Genomic DNA, 16,713 nt, shown 5'->3' on the forward strand with positions numbered 1-16,713 from the left:
TAAGCAGATTCCGGGCTTCACTGTCAGTAACTGACCTTTCATACAACCATTAACCTTCAAACTTTATTAGATTTATCCCTAATAAGGCCTCAAACATGTAGCCTGTGGGCCAGAAACGACCTGGCAGAGGGTTCAGTCTGGCCCACTGGATTGGATTACAAAGTGTGAAAATATTTAATCTAGACAAGCTGTTATCAACATAAAGAAAGAGAAACTGAATTTTAATCGTATACATAATATAAAGGATGGACATAGGCAATGTGATGTCACCCACTGGTTAGTGAAGTCCTGTTCTGAAGCCTCTAGCTGACACTTTTAAACCTCTCGGTCACTGAGGTGTAAACCCACAAGCAGCTTCTATTCAGTATCATCTTAAACTAGCAGTTCAGCCCATAAAGTCAATTCAACAAGGTGCTGAAAACATTCCTCACAGATTTGCTTCACGTCCATGATCAAGACACAACAAGAAATATTTCTCTCTTTCGAATTTCAGACTGTGTGATCCACGAATTAAAAGGAGTGAGACACTTCTGTTTTACACCAAAAATTTAGGGCTTTTTTTTCATAAGAGAGAAGCGTCTCTGGCGACACCCAACAAACTGAAAGGAAACTACATCCTTGGTGTCATGCTTACAACTTGTTGCTTAAATTTAAGCTCGGGTGGCTGCAACTTGATCTTTGCGGCTGCCACCAGAGGAAGATCGAGTCCGCCGGTTACATATTTTTCTAAACACGTTTATTATTGGCATAACCAGTCTAGAGAAACCCTTCATGCGTTTTGCTTATCAAAACGTCAGTGTGAAGATTGTGTCCTCTCAAAAAGGTCTTAGTTTGGTTTTGGGACACATCAACACCCTCCTGGACCGCTCTGATCCGTCTGACAGCCGTCTGAGACTTTTATGGGCTGCCACAGCTACGTCAGGGACTGCGCTTCACCGTGAAGATGGCGGAGGCTGGGGATACGCCACAAGTCCGGTTTTTCTGTCACTGCTGTAAATGTGAAACAAACCCCAAACTCCCGGTGAGTTGCTTTGGAGAGTGTTTTTGCTCCACACGTGCTGGCCTGAGCATCACCCACGATTTCTCCTCCCCGGAGGGTGTGGAATTAATATTAACCGATTCTTCAAACCGATTTAACGGATTGATTAGTAACTATTATCTCCAAAACCTATAATAATTGGAACCCTTAAAGCACACATGGGGCTATGGCGGCCAGTCTTTGGCTTTTCGTGTGCACACAGCGAGTACTGAAGTCTTATTAGAGCGGGTGAGGGAGTAAAATGTGGCGATTCACGTTGCCATATTTAGAAGCGCCACTGTTGGCCACTTTGTGTCTAGTTGTCTCCAGTCAGCTGTGTGTAAGAGACGTCAGAGGGGCGTGTAGGTGTCGCCACATTTACCACCAGGATTTTAAAAAAATAGTTCTCCATTGCTGTTTAATGACACACATTCAGCTTGATGTGGCGGACTGAAAGGTTGAACTTCGTTTACTTTGAGTCAGTTTCTCTTGGAGGTAAAACGGAGAGCGCACAGTGGAGCGCATTTGTTGCGCAGCTGGCACTTTTCGTGGCGTAATTACGCACTGATATTAGGTGACGCAGAACGAAAACGCACGTTAGCAGGATTTTAGGAATACGCCCGACTTTCTGTTGTTATTCCTTTTGGTTTGAGGGTGTCCCTAAAGTAATACTTTATTTATTAAATCAACGTCTAAATGATTGGATGTTCATAATACCAGCAAACAAAATTCTAAAGTGAATACTGAATCCTTTCTTTTATTGTATATATCTGTTAAAATCAATATAAAGGGCTGTACTTATATAACCTGTTGTCCTCATTTTGTGCTCTTACTACAAACTAGGCTGATGCACTCACAGGCACATTCATACAAGCACTAAAAATACTTCAAACAGACTATCTAATTCAGTATTGAACTGCAAAGTTCCTCCCAGGTCAACCCTGCCAAACAGCATGTGGCTTTCTTATAGTGGCTGCTTGGCATTGTGCTTTTAAAGTTGTGTTTTCAGTTATAAACACTGAAAAGTCAATCACAATGCTGCAGCTCTGGTATCTTAAACAATAGAGACAGTGAGTATGCACAACATACGACCACACTATGACCACTCCTGGATGGTAAAGCATATTGAAGCCCATCTTCGTGGCTGTATTGAGACTGACACTGTCTACACTACAGTGAAGAGAGATGAAACTTGACTGGCCTGCGCAGATCACCTCCAGAATAAAAACCAGGACGTCGGCTGTGTGCCAAAAATTTGTATTCAACCCCAGCCCAATCCCTGCAGCCAGCCTCTAAAATTTTGCGGACAGGCTTGCCTGAGGATTAGCAGATTAATGCCTGTACTTATGAAATGAAATGGCAGTGACAGTAAACGAGCTTATTATAAAAAAGCTTTTCTGTCTTTGAGGATTTCGTATGCCCCAGATGTGACTCTGGCTTCATTGAGGAAGTAACAGAAGACTCCAGGTATGGCTTTCTCTGATTTAAAAAAAAAAAAAGGAACACGTGAAAGCATTTTAAATATACCTCGTTAAAGAATGATAATGAGTGAAGCATGTATGAATTTTCCATTTAACACCACTGACAGATTTTCTTTACTGTCTAGTCTCCTGCAGACCAGCAGAGCATCTGTTCCCAGTGAAGATTCAAACTCACTGCTCTCAGAAGTACGTCCTAACAAATGGCATTTTAATAGGAACACTCCTCTTTCTCTAAAGCTTTGTTTGACACATTGCTTCTCTGGTCTCTCGCCAAGTTATGGCAGCTGCTGTTTATGGAGCGCTCTGCTCTGCTGTCGCATCCGCCCTCCTCCGAGTCCGACCCTGATGACGGTGAGCAGGGATCTGCTGGTCAGAGCCGTCTTCTTCCAGCATCACCGGGCCCTGCTGAGGCCACAGAACCAGAGTCTCCTTCCAACCCGGAGCAAGAGACACCGTCTAGGACCTTCGAACAAAGGCCTGCAGTTGAAGGGTGTGTGAACATGGTATACAGAAACATGACCGCAAGGGTGCTGTGTTATCGATACAGAAACAACAGCCGAAGAGAAATGAAAACCAAGATCAATAACAAGACCAAAACTTTAATATCATGCATACACTGCCAGTTTAAAACTACGTTTGTTTAAATCGGTGAACAACCTCATTACAGGTTCAAATTTGTGAAAATATACTGACCTCTACCTTCCAATTCACAGGTAATATTTTAATTTCTTATATTTGTGAAGTTTTCACATGTAAGGATACCTCAGTAATGATTTGATATTTCCAGTGATAAACACAGACTCCCAAATGAAACAGATATAACCGCTGTGATTTTGGTCTCTGCATTTTGAATCCAATCCCAGTTTTGTGCAGCCAGAAGTGACCGTGTTTAGATGAGAGAGTGAAGTGCTCATCGACCGACGCTGCAGATATAGTCCACTAATTACTGCATAGTGTAATGGTTTACACTTTTTCTTGGCAAGTGAAAGGTTGGTGGTTCAATTACAGCTGGAGATACAAATCTCTCAAACGTCCACAGCTAACCACTGTGGTGAGCTCTTGTGAAAAAGCTGCAGCTTAGTCGCTTTCAGTGCTGCATACTAATAAAATACTATTTTGAAGGGCAACACTATCCACAGAAGCCAAAACCAGTTTCTCTATCAGGCTGTAAGCATTCTTTTCAGTGTTGTAAAGTTTGAAATTAAAATATGGGAGTCTGTGGGGACTGACTTGATTTTGGAGTCAAGTGGCCATTAGAGGAATTGCAGCTTTTGGTGTTTTCACACTGACTTCATTGTTCAGGCCCTTGGACAGCATGAGCAAAGGGTGGATCTTACTGAGAACCCACGGGACACTCCCCACTCACTGAGTAGTGACTTACCAATCACACAGAAGGCACACCCTAAACTTTAGGGTATGCTTTAGGGCCTAAAGCATACCTTGCTTTTTGTCCTCAATTTTGAGTCACATTGGGTTGATAAAAAAAAAACATCACTTTGTATTCAGTAAGACATGAAAATAGCAAATGAGATCATAAACTCATCAGAAAAGTACTTTCTGAAAACTTTTTACAGCTGGAAACATTCATCCTTTATATACAGTCTATGCTTTTAATCATTATCCTTCCCTTTACACATGCATGCAGTCAAAAACAGTTCAGTATCAGACTAAGTGTATATTGGATGATACGTACTATAGAGAACAGCTTTATACATCAGTTGATGTTTAAAGCTGTTGACTTTACTAAGTCCAACTAAAATAAAGTGACTGTATGATCTGAAGCTGTGAAAATACAGTAAAGCCTGGTTTAAGCACTCTGAAGCTGTCCGTTTCTGCTCATTTAAGGATGGTGCAGCAGTTCTTGGCTGGCCTGTTTGCCAACAACAGAAACCCCGGCGCTGCACCAGCTGCACTGTAAACGGTTTTAATTTTAGATTTCACATCACTTGCTCTTGAATTAATCTAACGTTGTGTGACAACCGCCCCCTCTCTCACGCGCCCTCTTGTTTTGTTCTGCTCTCCCTTTTGGTTCGTTTCTCAGATCCAGCATGCTTCAGTTGTACTCAAACCCTGGAGATTATGCGTGGGGTCAGAGCGGTCTTGACTCTGTCATCACGGAGGTCAGTGACACCAGAGCTAGTGTCTATGAAGCGCTGCGCTAGCATCGTTACTTCATTGTTTTCTTTTATTGAAACACTCACATAAAATCATTTGCACACAATTCTCCATTCATCTGTTCACCTATTTGTAGTCGTACCACTCATTTCTCTTCCTACTCACACAGTTATTAGGACAGTTGGAGAACACAGGTCCACCCCCAGCAGAAAAGGAGATGATCTCATCCCTGCCAACCGTTTGCATCTCTCAAGAACAGACAGGTGGGAATTCCAGTATGGCACATGTACACCGGATCACATGATCTCTCTCCAGTACAGCTCAGTAGCTTTTTAAAAATTTTGACATATGACATTGGAGTTTGCATAAGATACACATACAGTCCTTCTGCATTTCTTTTACTTTTGATATTTTCTGCCCTTCCTCCTCTTTCCTCACTCCGTAATTACTTCTTTACTTTCCTTGTTCTGAGGATTAAATGGTTTAAGTTGAAGAAAGGAAGAATGTTGCACAGAGCTGAGTTGAGACAGGCCCTGGGTGGTAGGGAAGAGTTACCAGATGACTGGGAAAGTACAGCTGAAGTGGTGAGGGAACCCGCCAAAAAAGTGTATCCTCTAGACCAGGTGTGTCAAACATGAAGCCCGGAGACCAGAATCGGCCCGGTCAAGATAAATGTGCCATAGAGATCCAGCCCACTGGACGACTCTGGAAAATGTGAAGGCGTGCAGAAGTGATTTTGACTGTTTAACTGTATTTTCATAATTTTTACACCTTTTCTAATAATAAAGACCTCCCCACACTACACCAAAGTAATTAAGTAATGGATAAACAGTTAAATCACAGTGGAAAAACAGAAAGCGGTTTCTTTTAATCTTCTATAGAAGTGTCTGACTTTTTTTCTCTAAATTAACCAAAACTTTATACTTTAAACTACCAGAACTTTTTTATCATTTAGTTCTACTGGTCCGGTTAACTTAAACTCAAACTAGGCTGTATGTGGCCCATGGCGTTTGATATCCCTGCTCTAGACAGAGGAAAGAAGACTAGAAGACTTGGTGGTAGAATGAATGAAGAAGTAAAGTGCAGTATTTGAAGAAAAAGTGGGATAGTCAGGGAGATTATGAAAGTTTGGAGGCTCGGCGTACGGCAAAGAGAAAATAAGATAAGATAAGATAACCTTTATTAGTCCCACACATGGGAAATTTGTTTTGTTACGGCAGAAAGTGGACAGTGCAAAGTTACATGGGATACGGGGAATGGGATACGAATAAGATACTGTACACAATAGAATAGAATAAAATAAAATACTATATACAATAGAATAAAATAGAATACAACTACAAATAGAAGTGGAAAACGCAAAGGGAAAAAGCTTACAGTGAGTTGTATATAAAGCTGGACACTAAGGAAGGAGAGAAGGACATGCTTTCCTCAAGATGGAAAGGATGTGCAGCAGGTTAGGGTGATCAAGAATAGAAATGGTAATGGCTAATGAATATAGTCAAGGATGAAATTAAGACTTTGAAGAGCTGATGAATGATGAAAATGAGAAGATTAAAATGGTGGTTTGTCCAGATTACATACCTGTGAAGGTATGGAGACGTCTAGGAGAGAGGGCAGTAGACTTTTTAACCAGATTGTTTAACACAGTTTTGGAAAGTGAGAGAATGCTGGAGGAACGGAGAAGTGTACTGCTAAGTGATTTTTAAAGAAAAAGTCATGAGATGGTGATGTAGTAACTACAGAGTGATAAAGCTGAAGAAACACACTATGAAGATACAGGAAAGAGTTGTTGGAGTTAGGGCAAGAAGAAAGCTGTTGATCAGTGAGCAGCAGTATGGGTTCATGCTGAGGAAGGGCTCTGCACATGTGATATTTGCTTTGAGAGTGTTTATTAGGAAATACAGAGACAGTCTACGTGGGTGTAGATAAGATACCAATAGAGGAAATGTGGTACTGCATGAGGAAGTCAGGAGTGGCAGAGAAGTACATAAGGGTGGTGCAGGACTTTTATGAGGACAATGAGACAGTAGTGAGGTATGCAGTAGAAGTGACAGATGGATTCAAGATGGGGTGGGATTACATCAGGGAGCACCACTGAGTCCCTTCTTGTTTACAGTGGTGATGAACAGGCTGGCTGATGAGGCCAGGAAGGAGTCTCTATGGACTATGATGCTCACAGACGACACTGTGAGAGTAGAGAGGCCAGGGAGCAGGTGGAGGTATGATCTGGAGAGAAGATGAATGAAAGTCAGTAGAAGGAAGCAGGTGGGACAAGTGTCAGGGATTTATTTACAGAACAATAGCAGTAAGAGTGAAAGGGTAAGGTTGTGAGACCTGCTGTGATATATGGTTTGGAGACAGTGATAAAAATACAGGAGGCAGATTTGTGGATGTCTCAGATTTGACGATGCTTAGATTTTTGTTAGGAGTGACCAGCATGGGCCAGATTAGAAATGAATACATCAGAGGGACAGCTCAGGTTAGGATAGTGGATATAATTGGACAAAGGATGCTTAAGATGGAGCTGCTATGCAGGAGGAAAAGAAAAAGACTACAGAGAAGATTCATGGATACAGTGAAGGACATGCAGAGGGTTGGTGTAACAGAAGAGGGAGCTAAGGACAGGGTGAAATGGAGGCAGATGATCCTCTGTGGTGACCCCTAATGAGAGCAGCTGGAAGATGAAGACTTGAATTTCTTTGTTGTGTCTTTCTTGTAATACTCCTACCAGTAATTATTTTACCTTTCATAGGTTTCCTCATGCTGTCTTTTCCTCTTATTTTTGTTTTTCTCACGTTCCTTGCCTCCTCATAGCATTTATTTATTCTTTCACTATTCCTACATTTCCTTTCCTCTTCCTCTTATCACCATCATCCTATATCTATTTTCCCTCTCCTATATTTTCCTCCCTCTTTTATCTTTCCTTTCCTTTAGCTATGTTCCCTTTACGCCTGCTGTGTTTCTGTAATTTATATCTAGCTCCTCTTCCTTCTTATTTCTCCGTTTTCTTTCTGTCGTCTATGTTTTCTTTTCTCCTCTCACTGTGCTTACTCCCTGTCCATTGCAGTTATTTTACTTTTCCTTATTTATGTCCTTGTAGCTTTACTTTCCTTCTCCTGTATTATTTATCTCCTTCCATCTTTCCTTCCCTCATCATATTTCTTTCCTACCTCTTACGTTCCTCTCCCTACTTTTATCTTCTTTATACTGCCCATTATCCTTTCCACTAATCTTTCCTTGTTTCATCTTTGTTGTAAAAAGAGACCACTTAATATTATGTATTGAGAACTATGTTATAAATCATATTAAGTATATAGTCTGTACCACCTTGTTACACTGTAATAGTCTACAGACCTGTCTAATAACTGGATTTTTTGGGTTTTGTCTTCTTCCACATACTCGTTCATACTTTTTCCTTCCATTTCTTCCCTGTTAGATTGCAGACTGGAGTGTCCGGTTTGCAGGGAAGAATATTCATTAGGGGAAACTGTAAGGAAGCTTCCCTGCCTTCATCACTTCCACAGTGAATGTATAATGCCGTGGCTGGAGCTGGTAAGGCTGCGGTCAGTGGGTTTGAGGGGTTTAAAGGTCTGGTAATAAAAATAAAAGATTTCCCAGGTTGTAGCATGCTATAAAGAGTGTTGTGTCACATAGTTTCTGCTGATTAACAAGAGTTTTTCTACTCTCAAAGCACGACACTTGCCCCGTGTGCCGCAAAAGCCTCGACGGCGTCGACAACAGCCTCCCGCCCACATCGGAACCCACAGAAGCCCGCTCCCTCAGGACAGAGCAACAGGAGAGGCAGGCGATCTGAGAAACGTGAAGACAACTCTACTTCATTTTACTGTTTTCAGGAGTCACGCCTCCCACGTCGGAAATTTTGCTCCCCACATCAGCTGCTTTTAAATAAAACAGATGTGTCAGAGTCATAATTTGCAGCTTTAACTCTCACTTGGTTCACGCATCTCTGCTTAAGGAACTTCTACTCCAGCATAGTTACCATTTTATGCTACATCTGAGAGTTTGCTGACAAAATTCAGAGGTGATGTGTCCTCCTTGTTACGCTGCACTCTTAGGTGGTTTTCCGAATGACTGATTTTGATGTCATGAACTAATCCCCACTGAGCTATCTGTGACTGTCAAAGAGGAACTCACAGAATTATGCATTATTCTCTTGGTAAGAGAGTTTCTTAATGCAGTATATTGTTGACCTTTTACCTGTGTACAGCCATTATTAAAGCCCAGCCCAGTGATCTTTACTGTCCTGTCTTTTCTCCCTAACATATCTGAGATTTAGAAGCAGATATTAACCAGTCACTTAGAAAAACATAGTGTTTCCCAAACTTTCTAAGCCAAAAACTGTTCATTCTACAGAGCCCACAGTTTTTATAAAAACGTAACAATAAAAAAGGTCCGTGTTCAATTTTATTTAAGGGCAGCGTAATGGCATCAGCAAGATACGCTTTCTTTATTTTCCCTTAAAAAAGAAGAAGAAGAAGATTCATTTATCTTGGTTTCAGTTCACATTTTCAACTGGTTATGTGCACAGCAACACTGGGGCCTGCCCCACAGCTCAAAAACCACTGGATTAAGATATAATGCTGTGCATATCTGCCAGTTCTATTTGTCTCTTTTGCATTTTGTGGTCAGTAACTGCTCGATGACATTTTTTGTCCATTTGAAACCTCTGTATGCTTTAACAGGAATTCATACCAAAAACAAACAAAACCCCCCACATAGCTCTTCTTCAGAAAATAGTCACATTATATAGTCAAACTGCTCGTCTAAGATATCAATCTATTAGTGTATGACAGCAGAGGAATTGTCACACCTTTTATGAATTAATATGACTCATTTATTAAGCAAAAATTATGAGCATTCACTTGTTTCAGACCCCAAATGTTATCTAAGCTGCTTTTTCCCTGCTTTATATCGTTTCAAACAGCAGCGATCAGTTAACTGAACATGCATGTGTTTGGACTATGGGAGCAAGCTGGAATTCCCAGGTAACCCATGTAGGCACGAGGAGAACATGAAATTTCACCCAGAGAGGCCGTAGTATCTCTAATGTTGGAAATCGAGACTCCTCAGACCAGGCAACATTTTTCCAGTCTTCTGTTGTCCAGGTTTGCTGAGCCTTTGATGTGAATCGTATTAGCATCCTGTTCTTAGCTGACAGGCGTGGTCTTCTGCTGCTGTACTCCGTTCAAGGCTCAACATGTTCAGAGATGCTCTTCTGCATACCTCTGATGTAACGAGTGGTAATTTGAGTCTTCTGTTGTTTTTCTATCTGCTTAAACCAGTCTGTCCATTTTCCTCTGAGATCAACTAGACATTTATGCTCACTTGATATTTTCTCCTCTTCAGACAATTCTCTGTAAACTCTAGAGATGTTAGTGTGTGAAAATCCCAGTAGATCAGCAGTTTCTGAAACATTCAGACTATCCTGTCATGAACTAACAACCACACCGCAATCAAAGCCACTTAAATCACCTTTCTCCCACATTCTGATACTTGGTTTGAACTCTTGCAGGCCATCTTGATCAAGTCCACATGCCTATGCACTGAGCTGTGTTATTGGCTGACCTTTTTGGTTAATGAGCAGGTGGACAGATGCACCTTATAAAGTGGTCAGTAAGCATATAAATAAGTATGATTTAGTACAGTGGCTACTGTCCTTACAAGTGGGAGCCCAGCTGCAGTGGTTTTAAAAGTGCAGCACAAACAGTGCTTAGCTGTGTATTCATTAGAGATGCAACATTAAATGTATTAATCCCTAACCAGTACAGCTGCTGTCCATATATATCTACACTGTGATCCGTAGGGAGCAGGTGGAAGAGAGCCTGGAGAGGTGGAGGTATGTTCTGGAGAGAGAGCGAATGAAAGAAAGTAGAAGTAAAACAGAATACGTGTGTGTGAATAAGAGGGAGGGAGGTGTAATAGTGAAGCTGCAAGGAGCAGGGTTAGTAGTTAGGGTAGATGCCATTAAATGACTGAGGTTAATCATTCAAAACAAAGGACAGCGCTGGAGAGAGGGGAAGAAGAGAGGGCAGGCAGGGATGAGTGGGTGGAGACAGGCGTCAGGGATGATTTGGGGCAAGAGTGAAGGGGAAGGTTTACAAGACCTAGTACGGTGTACGCTTTGGAGACAGTTGCACTGATAAAAAGCCAGGAAGTGGCAGAGCTGAATATGCTAAAATATTTTTATTGGGAGCTGCCAGGATGGACAAAATTATAAATGAGGATATTAGTTATAGTTTGGACGTGTGTAGAGGAGGGATGCGGAGCTGCCAGGCAGGAAGAAAAGAGGAAAACCTCAGAGAAGTGTGACAGAAGCAGATGCTAGAGATCAGGTGAGACAGAAGCAAATAAAAGAAGAATTTTTCTTGACAGTTTTAAATCATTTAATCAGCTTTTTATTATTATCCAGAAAAAACAAATACAAAAATGTAATAGCCAAAAACCAAACAAGCAATAAAAAAGGAAAGGATAAAAAAAAAAACGCCAGAGGGTGATCGATTAGTCGCCCAATCCATCAGAGTCGAACATGACAACAGAGGGCAGGATGGTTTATTTATAGGCTTGACCCCTTGAAAGGAGGCACGAAACCGGGATTTGACAGTTGACTGTTGCGCACCGCCAAACACACCCTCGCCCTAGTGCAACCGAAAATAGCGAAATAATGAAACACAGTCATTTTTGTCAATGACTGGGGACCGCAGGAACCGCGTACAACCGACATTTGCTCTCCTCTCCTCACCTCCCCTCCTCTCCCCTCCGCCCTCCTCGGTCCGTCCTCCTTCCCTCCCTCCCTCCTCTCAGGGACCGAGAATGCCCGTGTTGTACTGACACAGTAGCGATACGGGCTGAGCAGACATGGAGGCCCGATTGACGAGAGAGGCCCGCGCTGACACATCCAGGCCCAGCTAATGGTGTGTCGGAGTGGATTTCGGAGCATCTCGGGAGATATTACGGATACCAGTCGCCGTGAGGAAAAAAGGATTTAGGCACCGAGGAAGAAGAAATAAGAGGGAGATCCATTTCGGGTCTCTGTTGATTCAACGCAGCCGCCATTTTGTTGACAGTTAGTGTTTTTTTTTTTTTTTTTTAAATAACCCACACAGCCCTGCATCTGTTATTTTATACCGCCGGAATATAAGTCCCTGTTTTTGTTTTACTCGCGTTTTTAAGCAGATTTAATTGCGCGTTTGTCTTTGAGGTAACGTTGGGAGATTTTTTTTCTGGTTTAGCTCACTTGCTAGTGCATCGCTAGCCGTCGTAGCTGAGATGTAGTAACACGAGTGCCTGCGAGAATGTGACGGAGATGCAAGATTATGTACATCACTTGTCCCGGGTTGTGTCACTTTCACTCGGTTTACACAAATTGTATGAAAGCTGTAGGCGTTTGTTATTCATTTGCTGCCTACACGGCGTCTAAGTTAAGTGAAATTTGCTTAAATAGCTCTCAAACAGGCTGCTGATAGATGGCTAGTTAGCTGCTGCCAATGCCATTGATACAGACTGTAGCCCCGTGTCTATTATTGGACTGATTGTACGGGCTGACTCTTTACAAAATAAACAACACTTTCGTGATGCATGGGGTTATATTAAGCTCCAAGTGGCGATCTATTACTTTACCGCTCCGGCTGTTAGTGCTAAGTGTTGTGGAAATAAAATTGTTAAGGGGGAGCGAGTGGGGGTGCTTTGCATGTTGGCACTCAGCAACTTTGTGTCTTGGAGCTCGGCAAGGTTAACGATCAATTTTAGTGAGTGGTCAGGAGCTGTGTGCAGTGGTTTCCGTTTGAGGTTGTTTGTAATACTCCTACAACAGCGTTGAGATATATTTAAACTGTAGCCCTTTTTAAATTGTTCTGATCATGTTTTTTTTTATTTTCATTTTGGCTTTTCAGCTGTTGGAAGATTATTTTAATAAAAGGGGGGGAAAATGTGGCCACCACGTTGATACACAAGAAGACAGGACACAGCCAAATAATGTGAACACCGTTTCTGGACTATTTCAGAGGTGAGTGGAAATGATGCACATTGATAGGTGTTGTTTACGCAGGAGTAGACGTCTTCCCACCCCAAAAGCATGCTTGCAGAACCGCATGTAGATACTCGGTTTCTTTTGTATTAAGACAGTAATTACGAGTATGACTAGATAAGGGCAGTTGCGGGGGAAATTAGGGCTGATCGGTTCGCAGACTCATGAGTTGGTCCCTTGAGGGGCTGTGTTGACTGCACAGGAAACCGAAAGCAGATAACATTATTTGGTTTGCTCACTCATGCTCTGGTTAGCCATGTTTCTTCTTGTTCTAAATTAAAGTGCACGCATGTTTTTGCGCTGTACTGGAAGTCCTCTGGTTGAACTTCCCTGAGCTGCTGGGGGAGATGTTTGCACGGTGCAGGTGTGAATGACACCTGCCTCTCTGTTCCGCTTTGTCGCAGCGAGTTAACGGAGTTTAATCATTGTCCCCGCTTCTTTCTTTTTTAAAGCAACGGTCTGTTACAATTCTATAGCACTTCCGCTGCTGGGTGATACAAAGCAGCGGCGGCAGTGGTGGTGCTGGTGGTTGTAGTAGTAGAGGAATTTGCCTGCTTCCACCCCCTCCTCTGAGCACGGCCCTGTAGTAATACCAGTGGAGCTCTGGAAATGACAGGGAGCTCTCAGGGCAGACGCCAGCCCTCATGTGAATGATGCAGGGGGTGGGTTGGTTGGTGGGTGGGTGGGATACTATTGCTATGGCCAAAGGGAAATAAGCAGTTATGAACAACGTGTGCAAAAGTGAGGAGGGAGTGAAAGGAGGGAGGGAGTAAAGGGGGGAAGAAATGAGAGAGGGGGAGCAGGAGTTGTTTACTACGTTCCTCCCTGCTCTGCTATTTCTTAGGTTGTTGGAGTGAAATTGATTGTTGAATCTTGTCGTTTTTCTTTTGGCATTTGTTTGCGTTCATAGCATTGCATACTGGTCTTCTCAGAAAACAAAAGCAAAGGACAGACAGGCGTGACTAATATCAGCCTTCAAAACCACAAGTGTTGCTATTCAGTTGTTTTGCAGTATGACTATGGCAATGAAATGACTGTAGTGCAGTTTAACTGCTTCACATATACAAAAAGTACCTCAGCGCTAGACATGAAAATGATACACTTGAGTGTTAAGGCTGATCAATGAGAAATTAGAAAGCGATGTGGCCTGGTGTCAGATTATCAGCAGGGGAGCGAATGCCAGTAAATGACCTGAATTAGCTTGTTAGAGGTGAGGGGAATGTTTTGACTCTCTGGGAGGCTTTTCTGCCGACTTGTGTCACTAGCTGTCCACAGAGTTGGGTACTAAAGTGGCTTATTTTTGGCATTGCTGCTGTTATGCGACGGAAGCAGCTCCCATCACCGTGAGCATAAAAGAAAGAGGAGAACATTTGTCACTGTGTGTAAAAAGGACACAGGGAAAGGGAGTTGGTGGGGTGGGTGATGGGTGAAATGTGTTTTTGATTAAAGTGGGAACACAGTGACTTTAGTTTGTGTGCTGTTCTCAGTGCTTTCCAAGTTTGCGAAATCGAGGAGGAAGAGGATGGAAAAGCTTAAAGAAAACCGGGGGAAAGAACACCGAGATTGATGGAGTGTTAAAGAAAAGTGGGAGGTGTGATTTTCAGTGTGGTATGTGTAGCGAGGGGGAGTGTGCAGTTTTGAGGCAAAATGGAGTGAGTAATTGAAGTAAACACTGAAAGGACCATGTGGGGAACCGCAGGCAAGAATCCAAAAATTCTGCAGTGTTTACTGTGTGGTTTAAAAAAAATCTCTACTACTGTTTTCCACTGTCATAATCCAAAACAAACATGGTGTAAGACTATAGCAAGGAAGATTTCGTTTTCATTTTCCCCCCTCATCTTACTGTGATGCTTTACTGATGTGATGACTTGTATGACTTTCCTGAGGCTCCATTAAGTACCTCCTTTAGTGCTCTCCACTAATGTAGGATGCAGAAAAACCGCCGGCATGTTGACGCTTGATCACTCAGGCTGGAAAAGGCGGCTGGATCCTCTCGTCTAGTCCCAGAGACCTAGTGTGCTGAGGTCACAGTTCTGAATTGCCTCCAAATGACTTCACCCAGAGAAAGCACCTGCTTGGGGGCAAATCCGCATTAAATCACTCAGAGGCCGCGGGGAGCTGTAGACAACTTCATTGAATTGGGCTGTCCTCCCAAAGAGGACAATTAAGAAGCATGCTGCTCTCTGCTGCTAGCGTGTGAGCTGTGAGCTGCCACTATCACAGGCACCCGTTTTCACTGCAGCTAATGAGAACACTTAAGGGATTGCTCATTCTGCATCTTACTCCGTAACACTTGGAAGGATGTGGCAGTGCTGTGGGATCAACTACTGACTCCAAGGAACACCAAAGAGCAAGCCAAACAAAATTTCAAGGGAGAAAATGGCCTCTAATGTTATCTGGAATGGTACGAGTGACTATTTTCATCGTATTGTCAGACAAATTAACTATGGGGCCTGATTTTTACAATGTTATTACTTTTGGACTAAACTCCACTGGCTTCTAATTTATATCCATGCCCGTGACAGACACTTGCATGCAGTCATAGATGCGTTCTTGCCATTTCTGGGTTAGAGCTTGCTTGGCATTATGTTGACTTGTTGCTATCCCTGGTCTAGTTAAAGCCATATGACGGGTGGCTTTCACAGGCGTTTCTGACAAATGCTGTTGTCTTTAGCATCAGTCAAGGCCTTTTGATGTGCGCTGGCATAGTAAACTGAAAATTGTCATTCACCACTTTCTATGATCCTGCAATAATAATTTTGTTTTCCTTTTCAAAAAAAAAAATCCCTAACCACACCTGTCCTGACCTGTCTCTAGGCACTCAGTTTGGAAGCCACTGCTCTAAAGTAAATCTGCTTTGGAAATCGCAGGTGGACAATTCAAAGTCCTTGTTCCTAAGGTTACATTTCTGAGGTGAGGTAGAGGGGACTTTGCTGTGTAAATAGGTCACAGATTGTTATAATCTATGAGGATGAGCACACCATAAAAAGTGTCAGAGATGAGATGAAGGACACTCTAACCAAACAGATAATAAAATTGTTGCTCTCTGTCTGCCTTTCACCAGCGTTCATTTTAAGACTGTTTAAAACTGTCAGTGTTTCTGTTTTTCTATTTCAGTGACTAATGTGGAATTTATTTTTATCTTCTCTACCCTCCCTTTTCTTCTTTCTCTCCCCTCTACCTGTCCTTGGTCCTGCAGTTGAAGGACGGAGAAATAGGGCTGGACAGCCGAGGAAGGGAGAGAAGCCCCCAAAGCAAGGAGAGCTTCACCCTCACCGTTATCCCCCTCCCCCTTTCCCCCCTTCACCCTTATCCCATCCCCAGACAAAAACTCTACCTGGTATCCACATTAACCACTCCTTAAACTCCATAAACTTGTACCCCCCCCAAACAATCTAATGGATCAGAAGATTCAAGGGAGGACTGCAACTCCACCCCCTCTCCTGTCCGGTGCTCCCCCAGGGGAGCGAGAGAAGGAGGGAGTGGGTGGGAAGAAAGAAGAAGAGGAGGAAAAGAAGAGGGACAGAGAGAAGGAGGGAACCCCCACCGCATCTGCTGGTGCAGGAGGCACAGGCGGGCCAGGAGGTGCCGGTGGTGACCAGTCCCATTTCTCCATCAAAGAGAGCAGCCTGTCCGAGGGCAATGTCAAACTGAAGATTGGCCTCCAGGCCAAACGCATGAAGAAGCCTCCTAAGATCCTGGAGAACTATGTGTGCCGACCGGCTTTCAGAGCCACTGTGAGGCATACGGGTCGTGGAGGAGGTAATGCCCGTGGAAACCGTGCAGGCGCCACAGGTGACGGGGCGGGCAGTCAGAGCCAGAGTCCTTCACAGGGCAGAGAAAAAGAGAGGGAAAAGAGTCCCAGTGTAAACAGACCACCCATCTCATCATCTTCAACAGCCCCAACTGCTAAAGCTCCCACACCACCTCCTCTAGCTCCTCCTCCTGCCAGCACTACCACCCTGACACCCTCCCAAATGAATGGGAACGCTCCGGCAAAAAAGGTATGGAGGCTAGATGCTGTGGATTTTATTTATTTTGGTTCAGCAGTG

The 16,713-nt window shown here is 43.1% G+C and overlaps 2 protein-coding genes across 3 annotated transcripts in view; both read left to right on the forward strand.

Moving 5' to 3' along the window:
* The first annotated feature begins 26 nt into the window (after window positions 1-26).
* On the forward strand, window positions 27-8,872 carry si:ch211-81a5.1 (E3 ubiquitin-protein ligase RNF115). The gene is made up of 9 exons (XM_040021408.1): window positions 27-1,021; window positions 2,427-2,485; window positions 2,625-2,685; window positions 2,775-2,989; window positions 4,345-4,413; window positions 4,541-4,619; window positions 4,784-4,877; window positions 8,054-8,169; window positions 8,309-8,872. The coding sequence occupies exons 1-9, from the start codon at window positions 944-946 to the stop codon at window positions 8,429-8,431; spliced, it is 894 nt and encodes a 297-aa protein (XP_039877342.1). The 5' UTR covers window positions 27-943; the 3' UTR covers window positions 8,432-8,872.
* Window positions 8,873-11,295: 2,423 nt separating this feature from the next.
* ash1l (ash1 (absent, small, or homeotic)-like (Drosophila)) overlaps window positions 11,296-16,713 on the forward strand; it is a 31,325-nt gene continuing 25,907 nt past the window's right edge. The window contains exons 1-3 of one of the 2 annotated variants that reach the window (XM_040021404.1): window positions 11,296-11,701; window positions 12,528-12,640; window positions 15,861-16,665. In XM_040021404.1, the coding sequence (XP_039877338.1) occupies window positions 16,060-16,665 (606 nt within the window). In that variant the 5' untranslated portion in view covers window positions 11,296-11,701; window positions 12,528-12,640; window positions 15,861-16,059. The remainder of the gene's footprint in view (window positions 11,702-12,527; window positions 12,641-15,860; window positions 16,666-16,713) is intronic. The other variant, XR_005694456.1, reaches the window with a different exon arrangement.

The sequence above is a fragment of the Simochromis diagramma genome, unplaced genomic scaffold, assembly GCF_900408965.1.
Source record: "Simochromis diagramma unplaced genomic scaffold, fSimDia1.1 OVJJ01000753.1, whole genome shotgun sequence".
NCBI classification, from domain to species: Eukaryota; Metazoa; Chordata; class Actinopteri; order Cichliformes; family Cichlidae; genus Simochromis; species Simochromis diagramma.

Bases quoted from the DNA above. Each gene is read 5' to 3' on its own strand.
- si:ch211-81a5.1 (XM_040021408.1), top strand. From the start codon at position 944: ATGGCGGAGGCTGGGGATACGCCACAAGTCCGGTTTTTCTGTCACTGC. The intron at 4,414-4,540 runs GTAAACGGTTTT...TTCGTTTCTCAG, and splicing joins GGCGCTGCACCAGCTGCACT to ATCCAGCATGCTTCAGTTGT. The intron at 4,878-8,053 runs GTGGGAATTCCA...CTTCCCTGTTAG, and splicing joins CATCTCTCAAGAACAGACAG to ATTGCAGACTGGAGTGTCCG.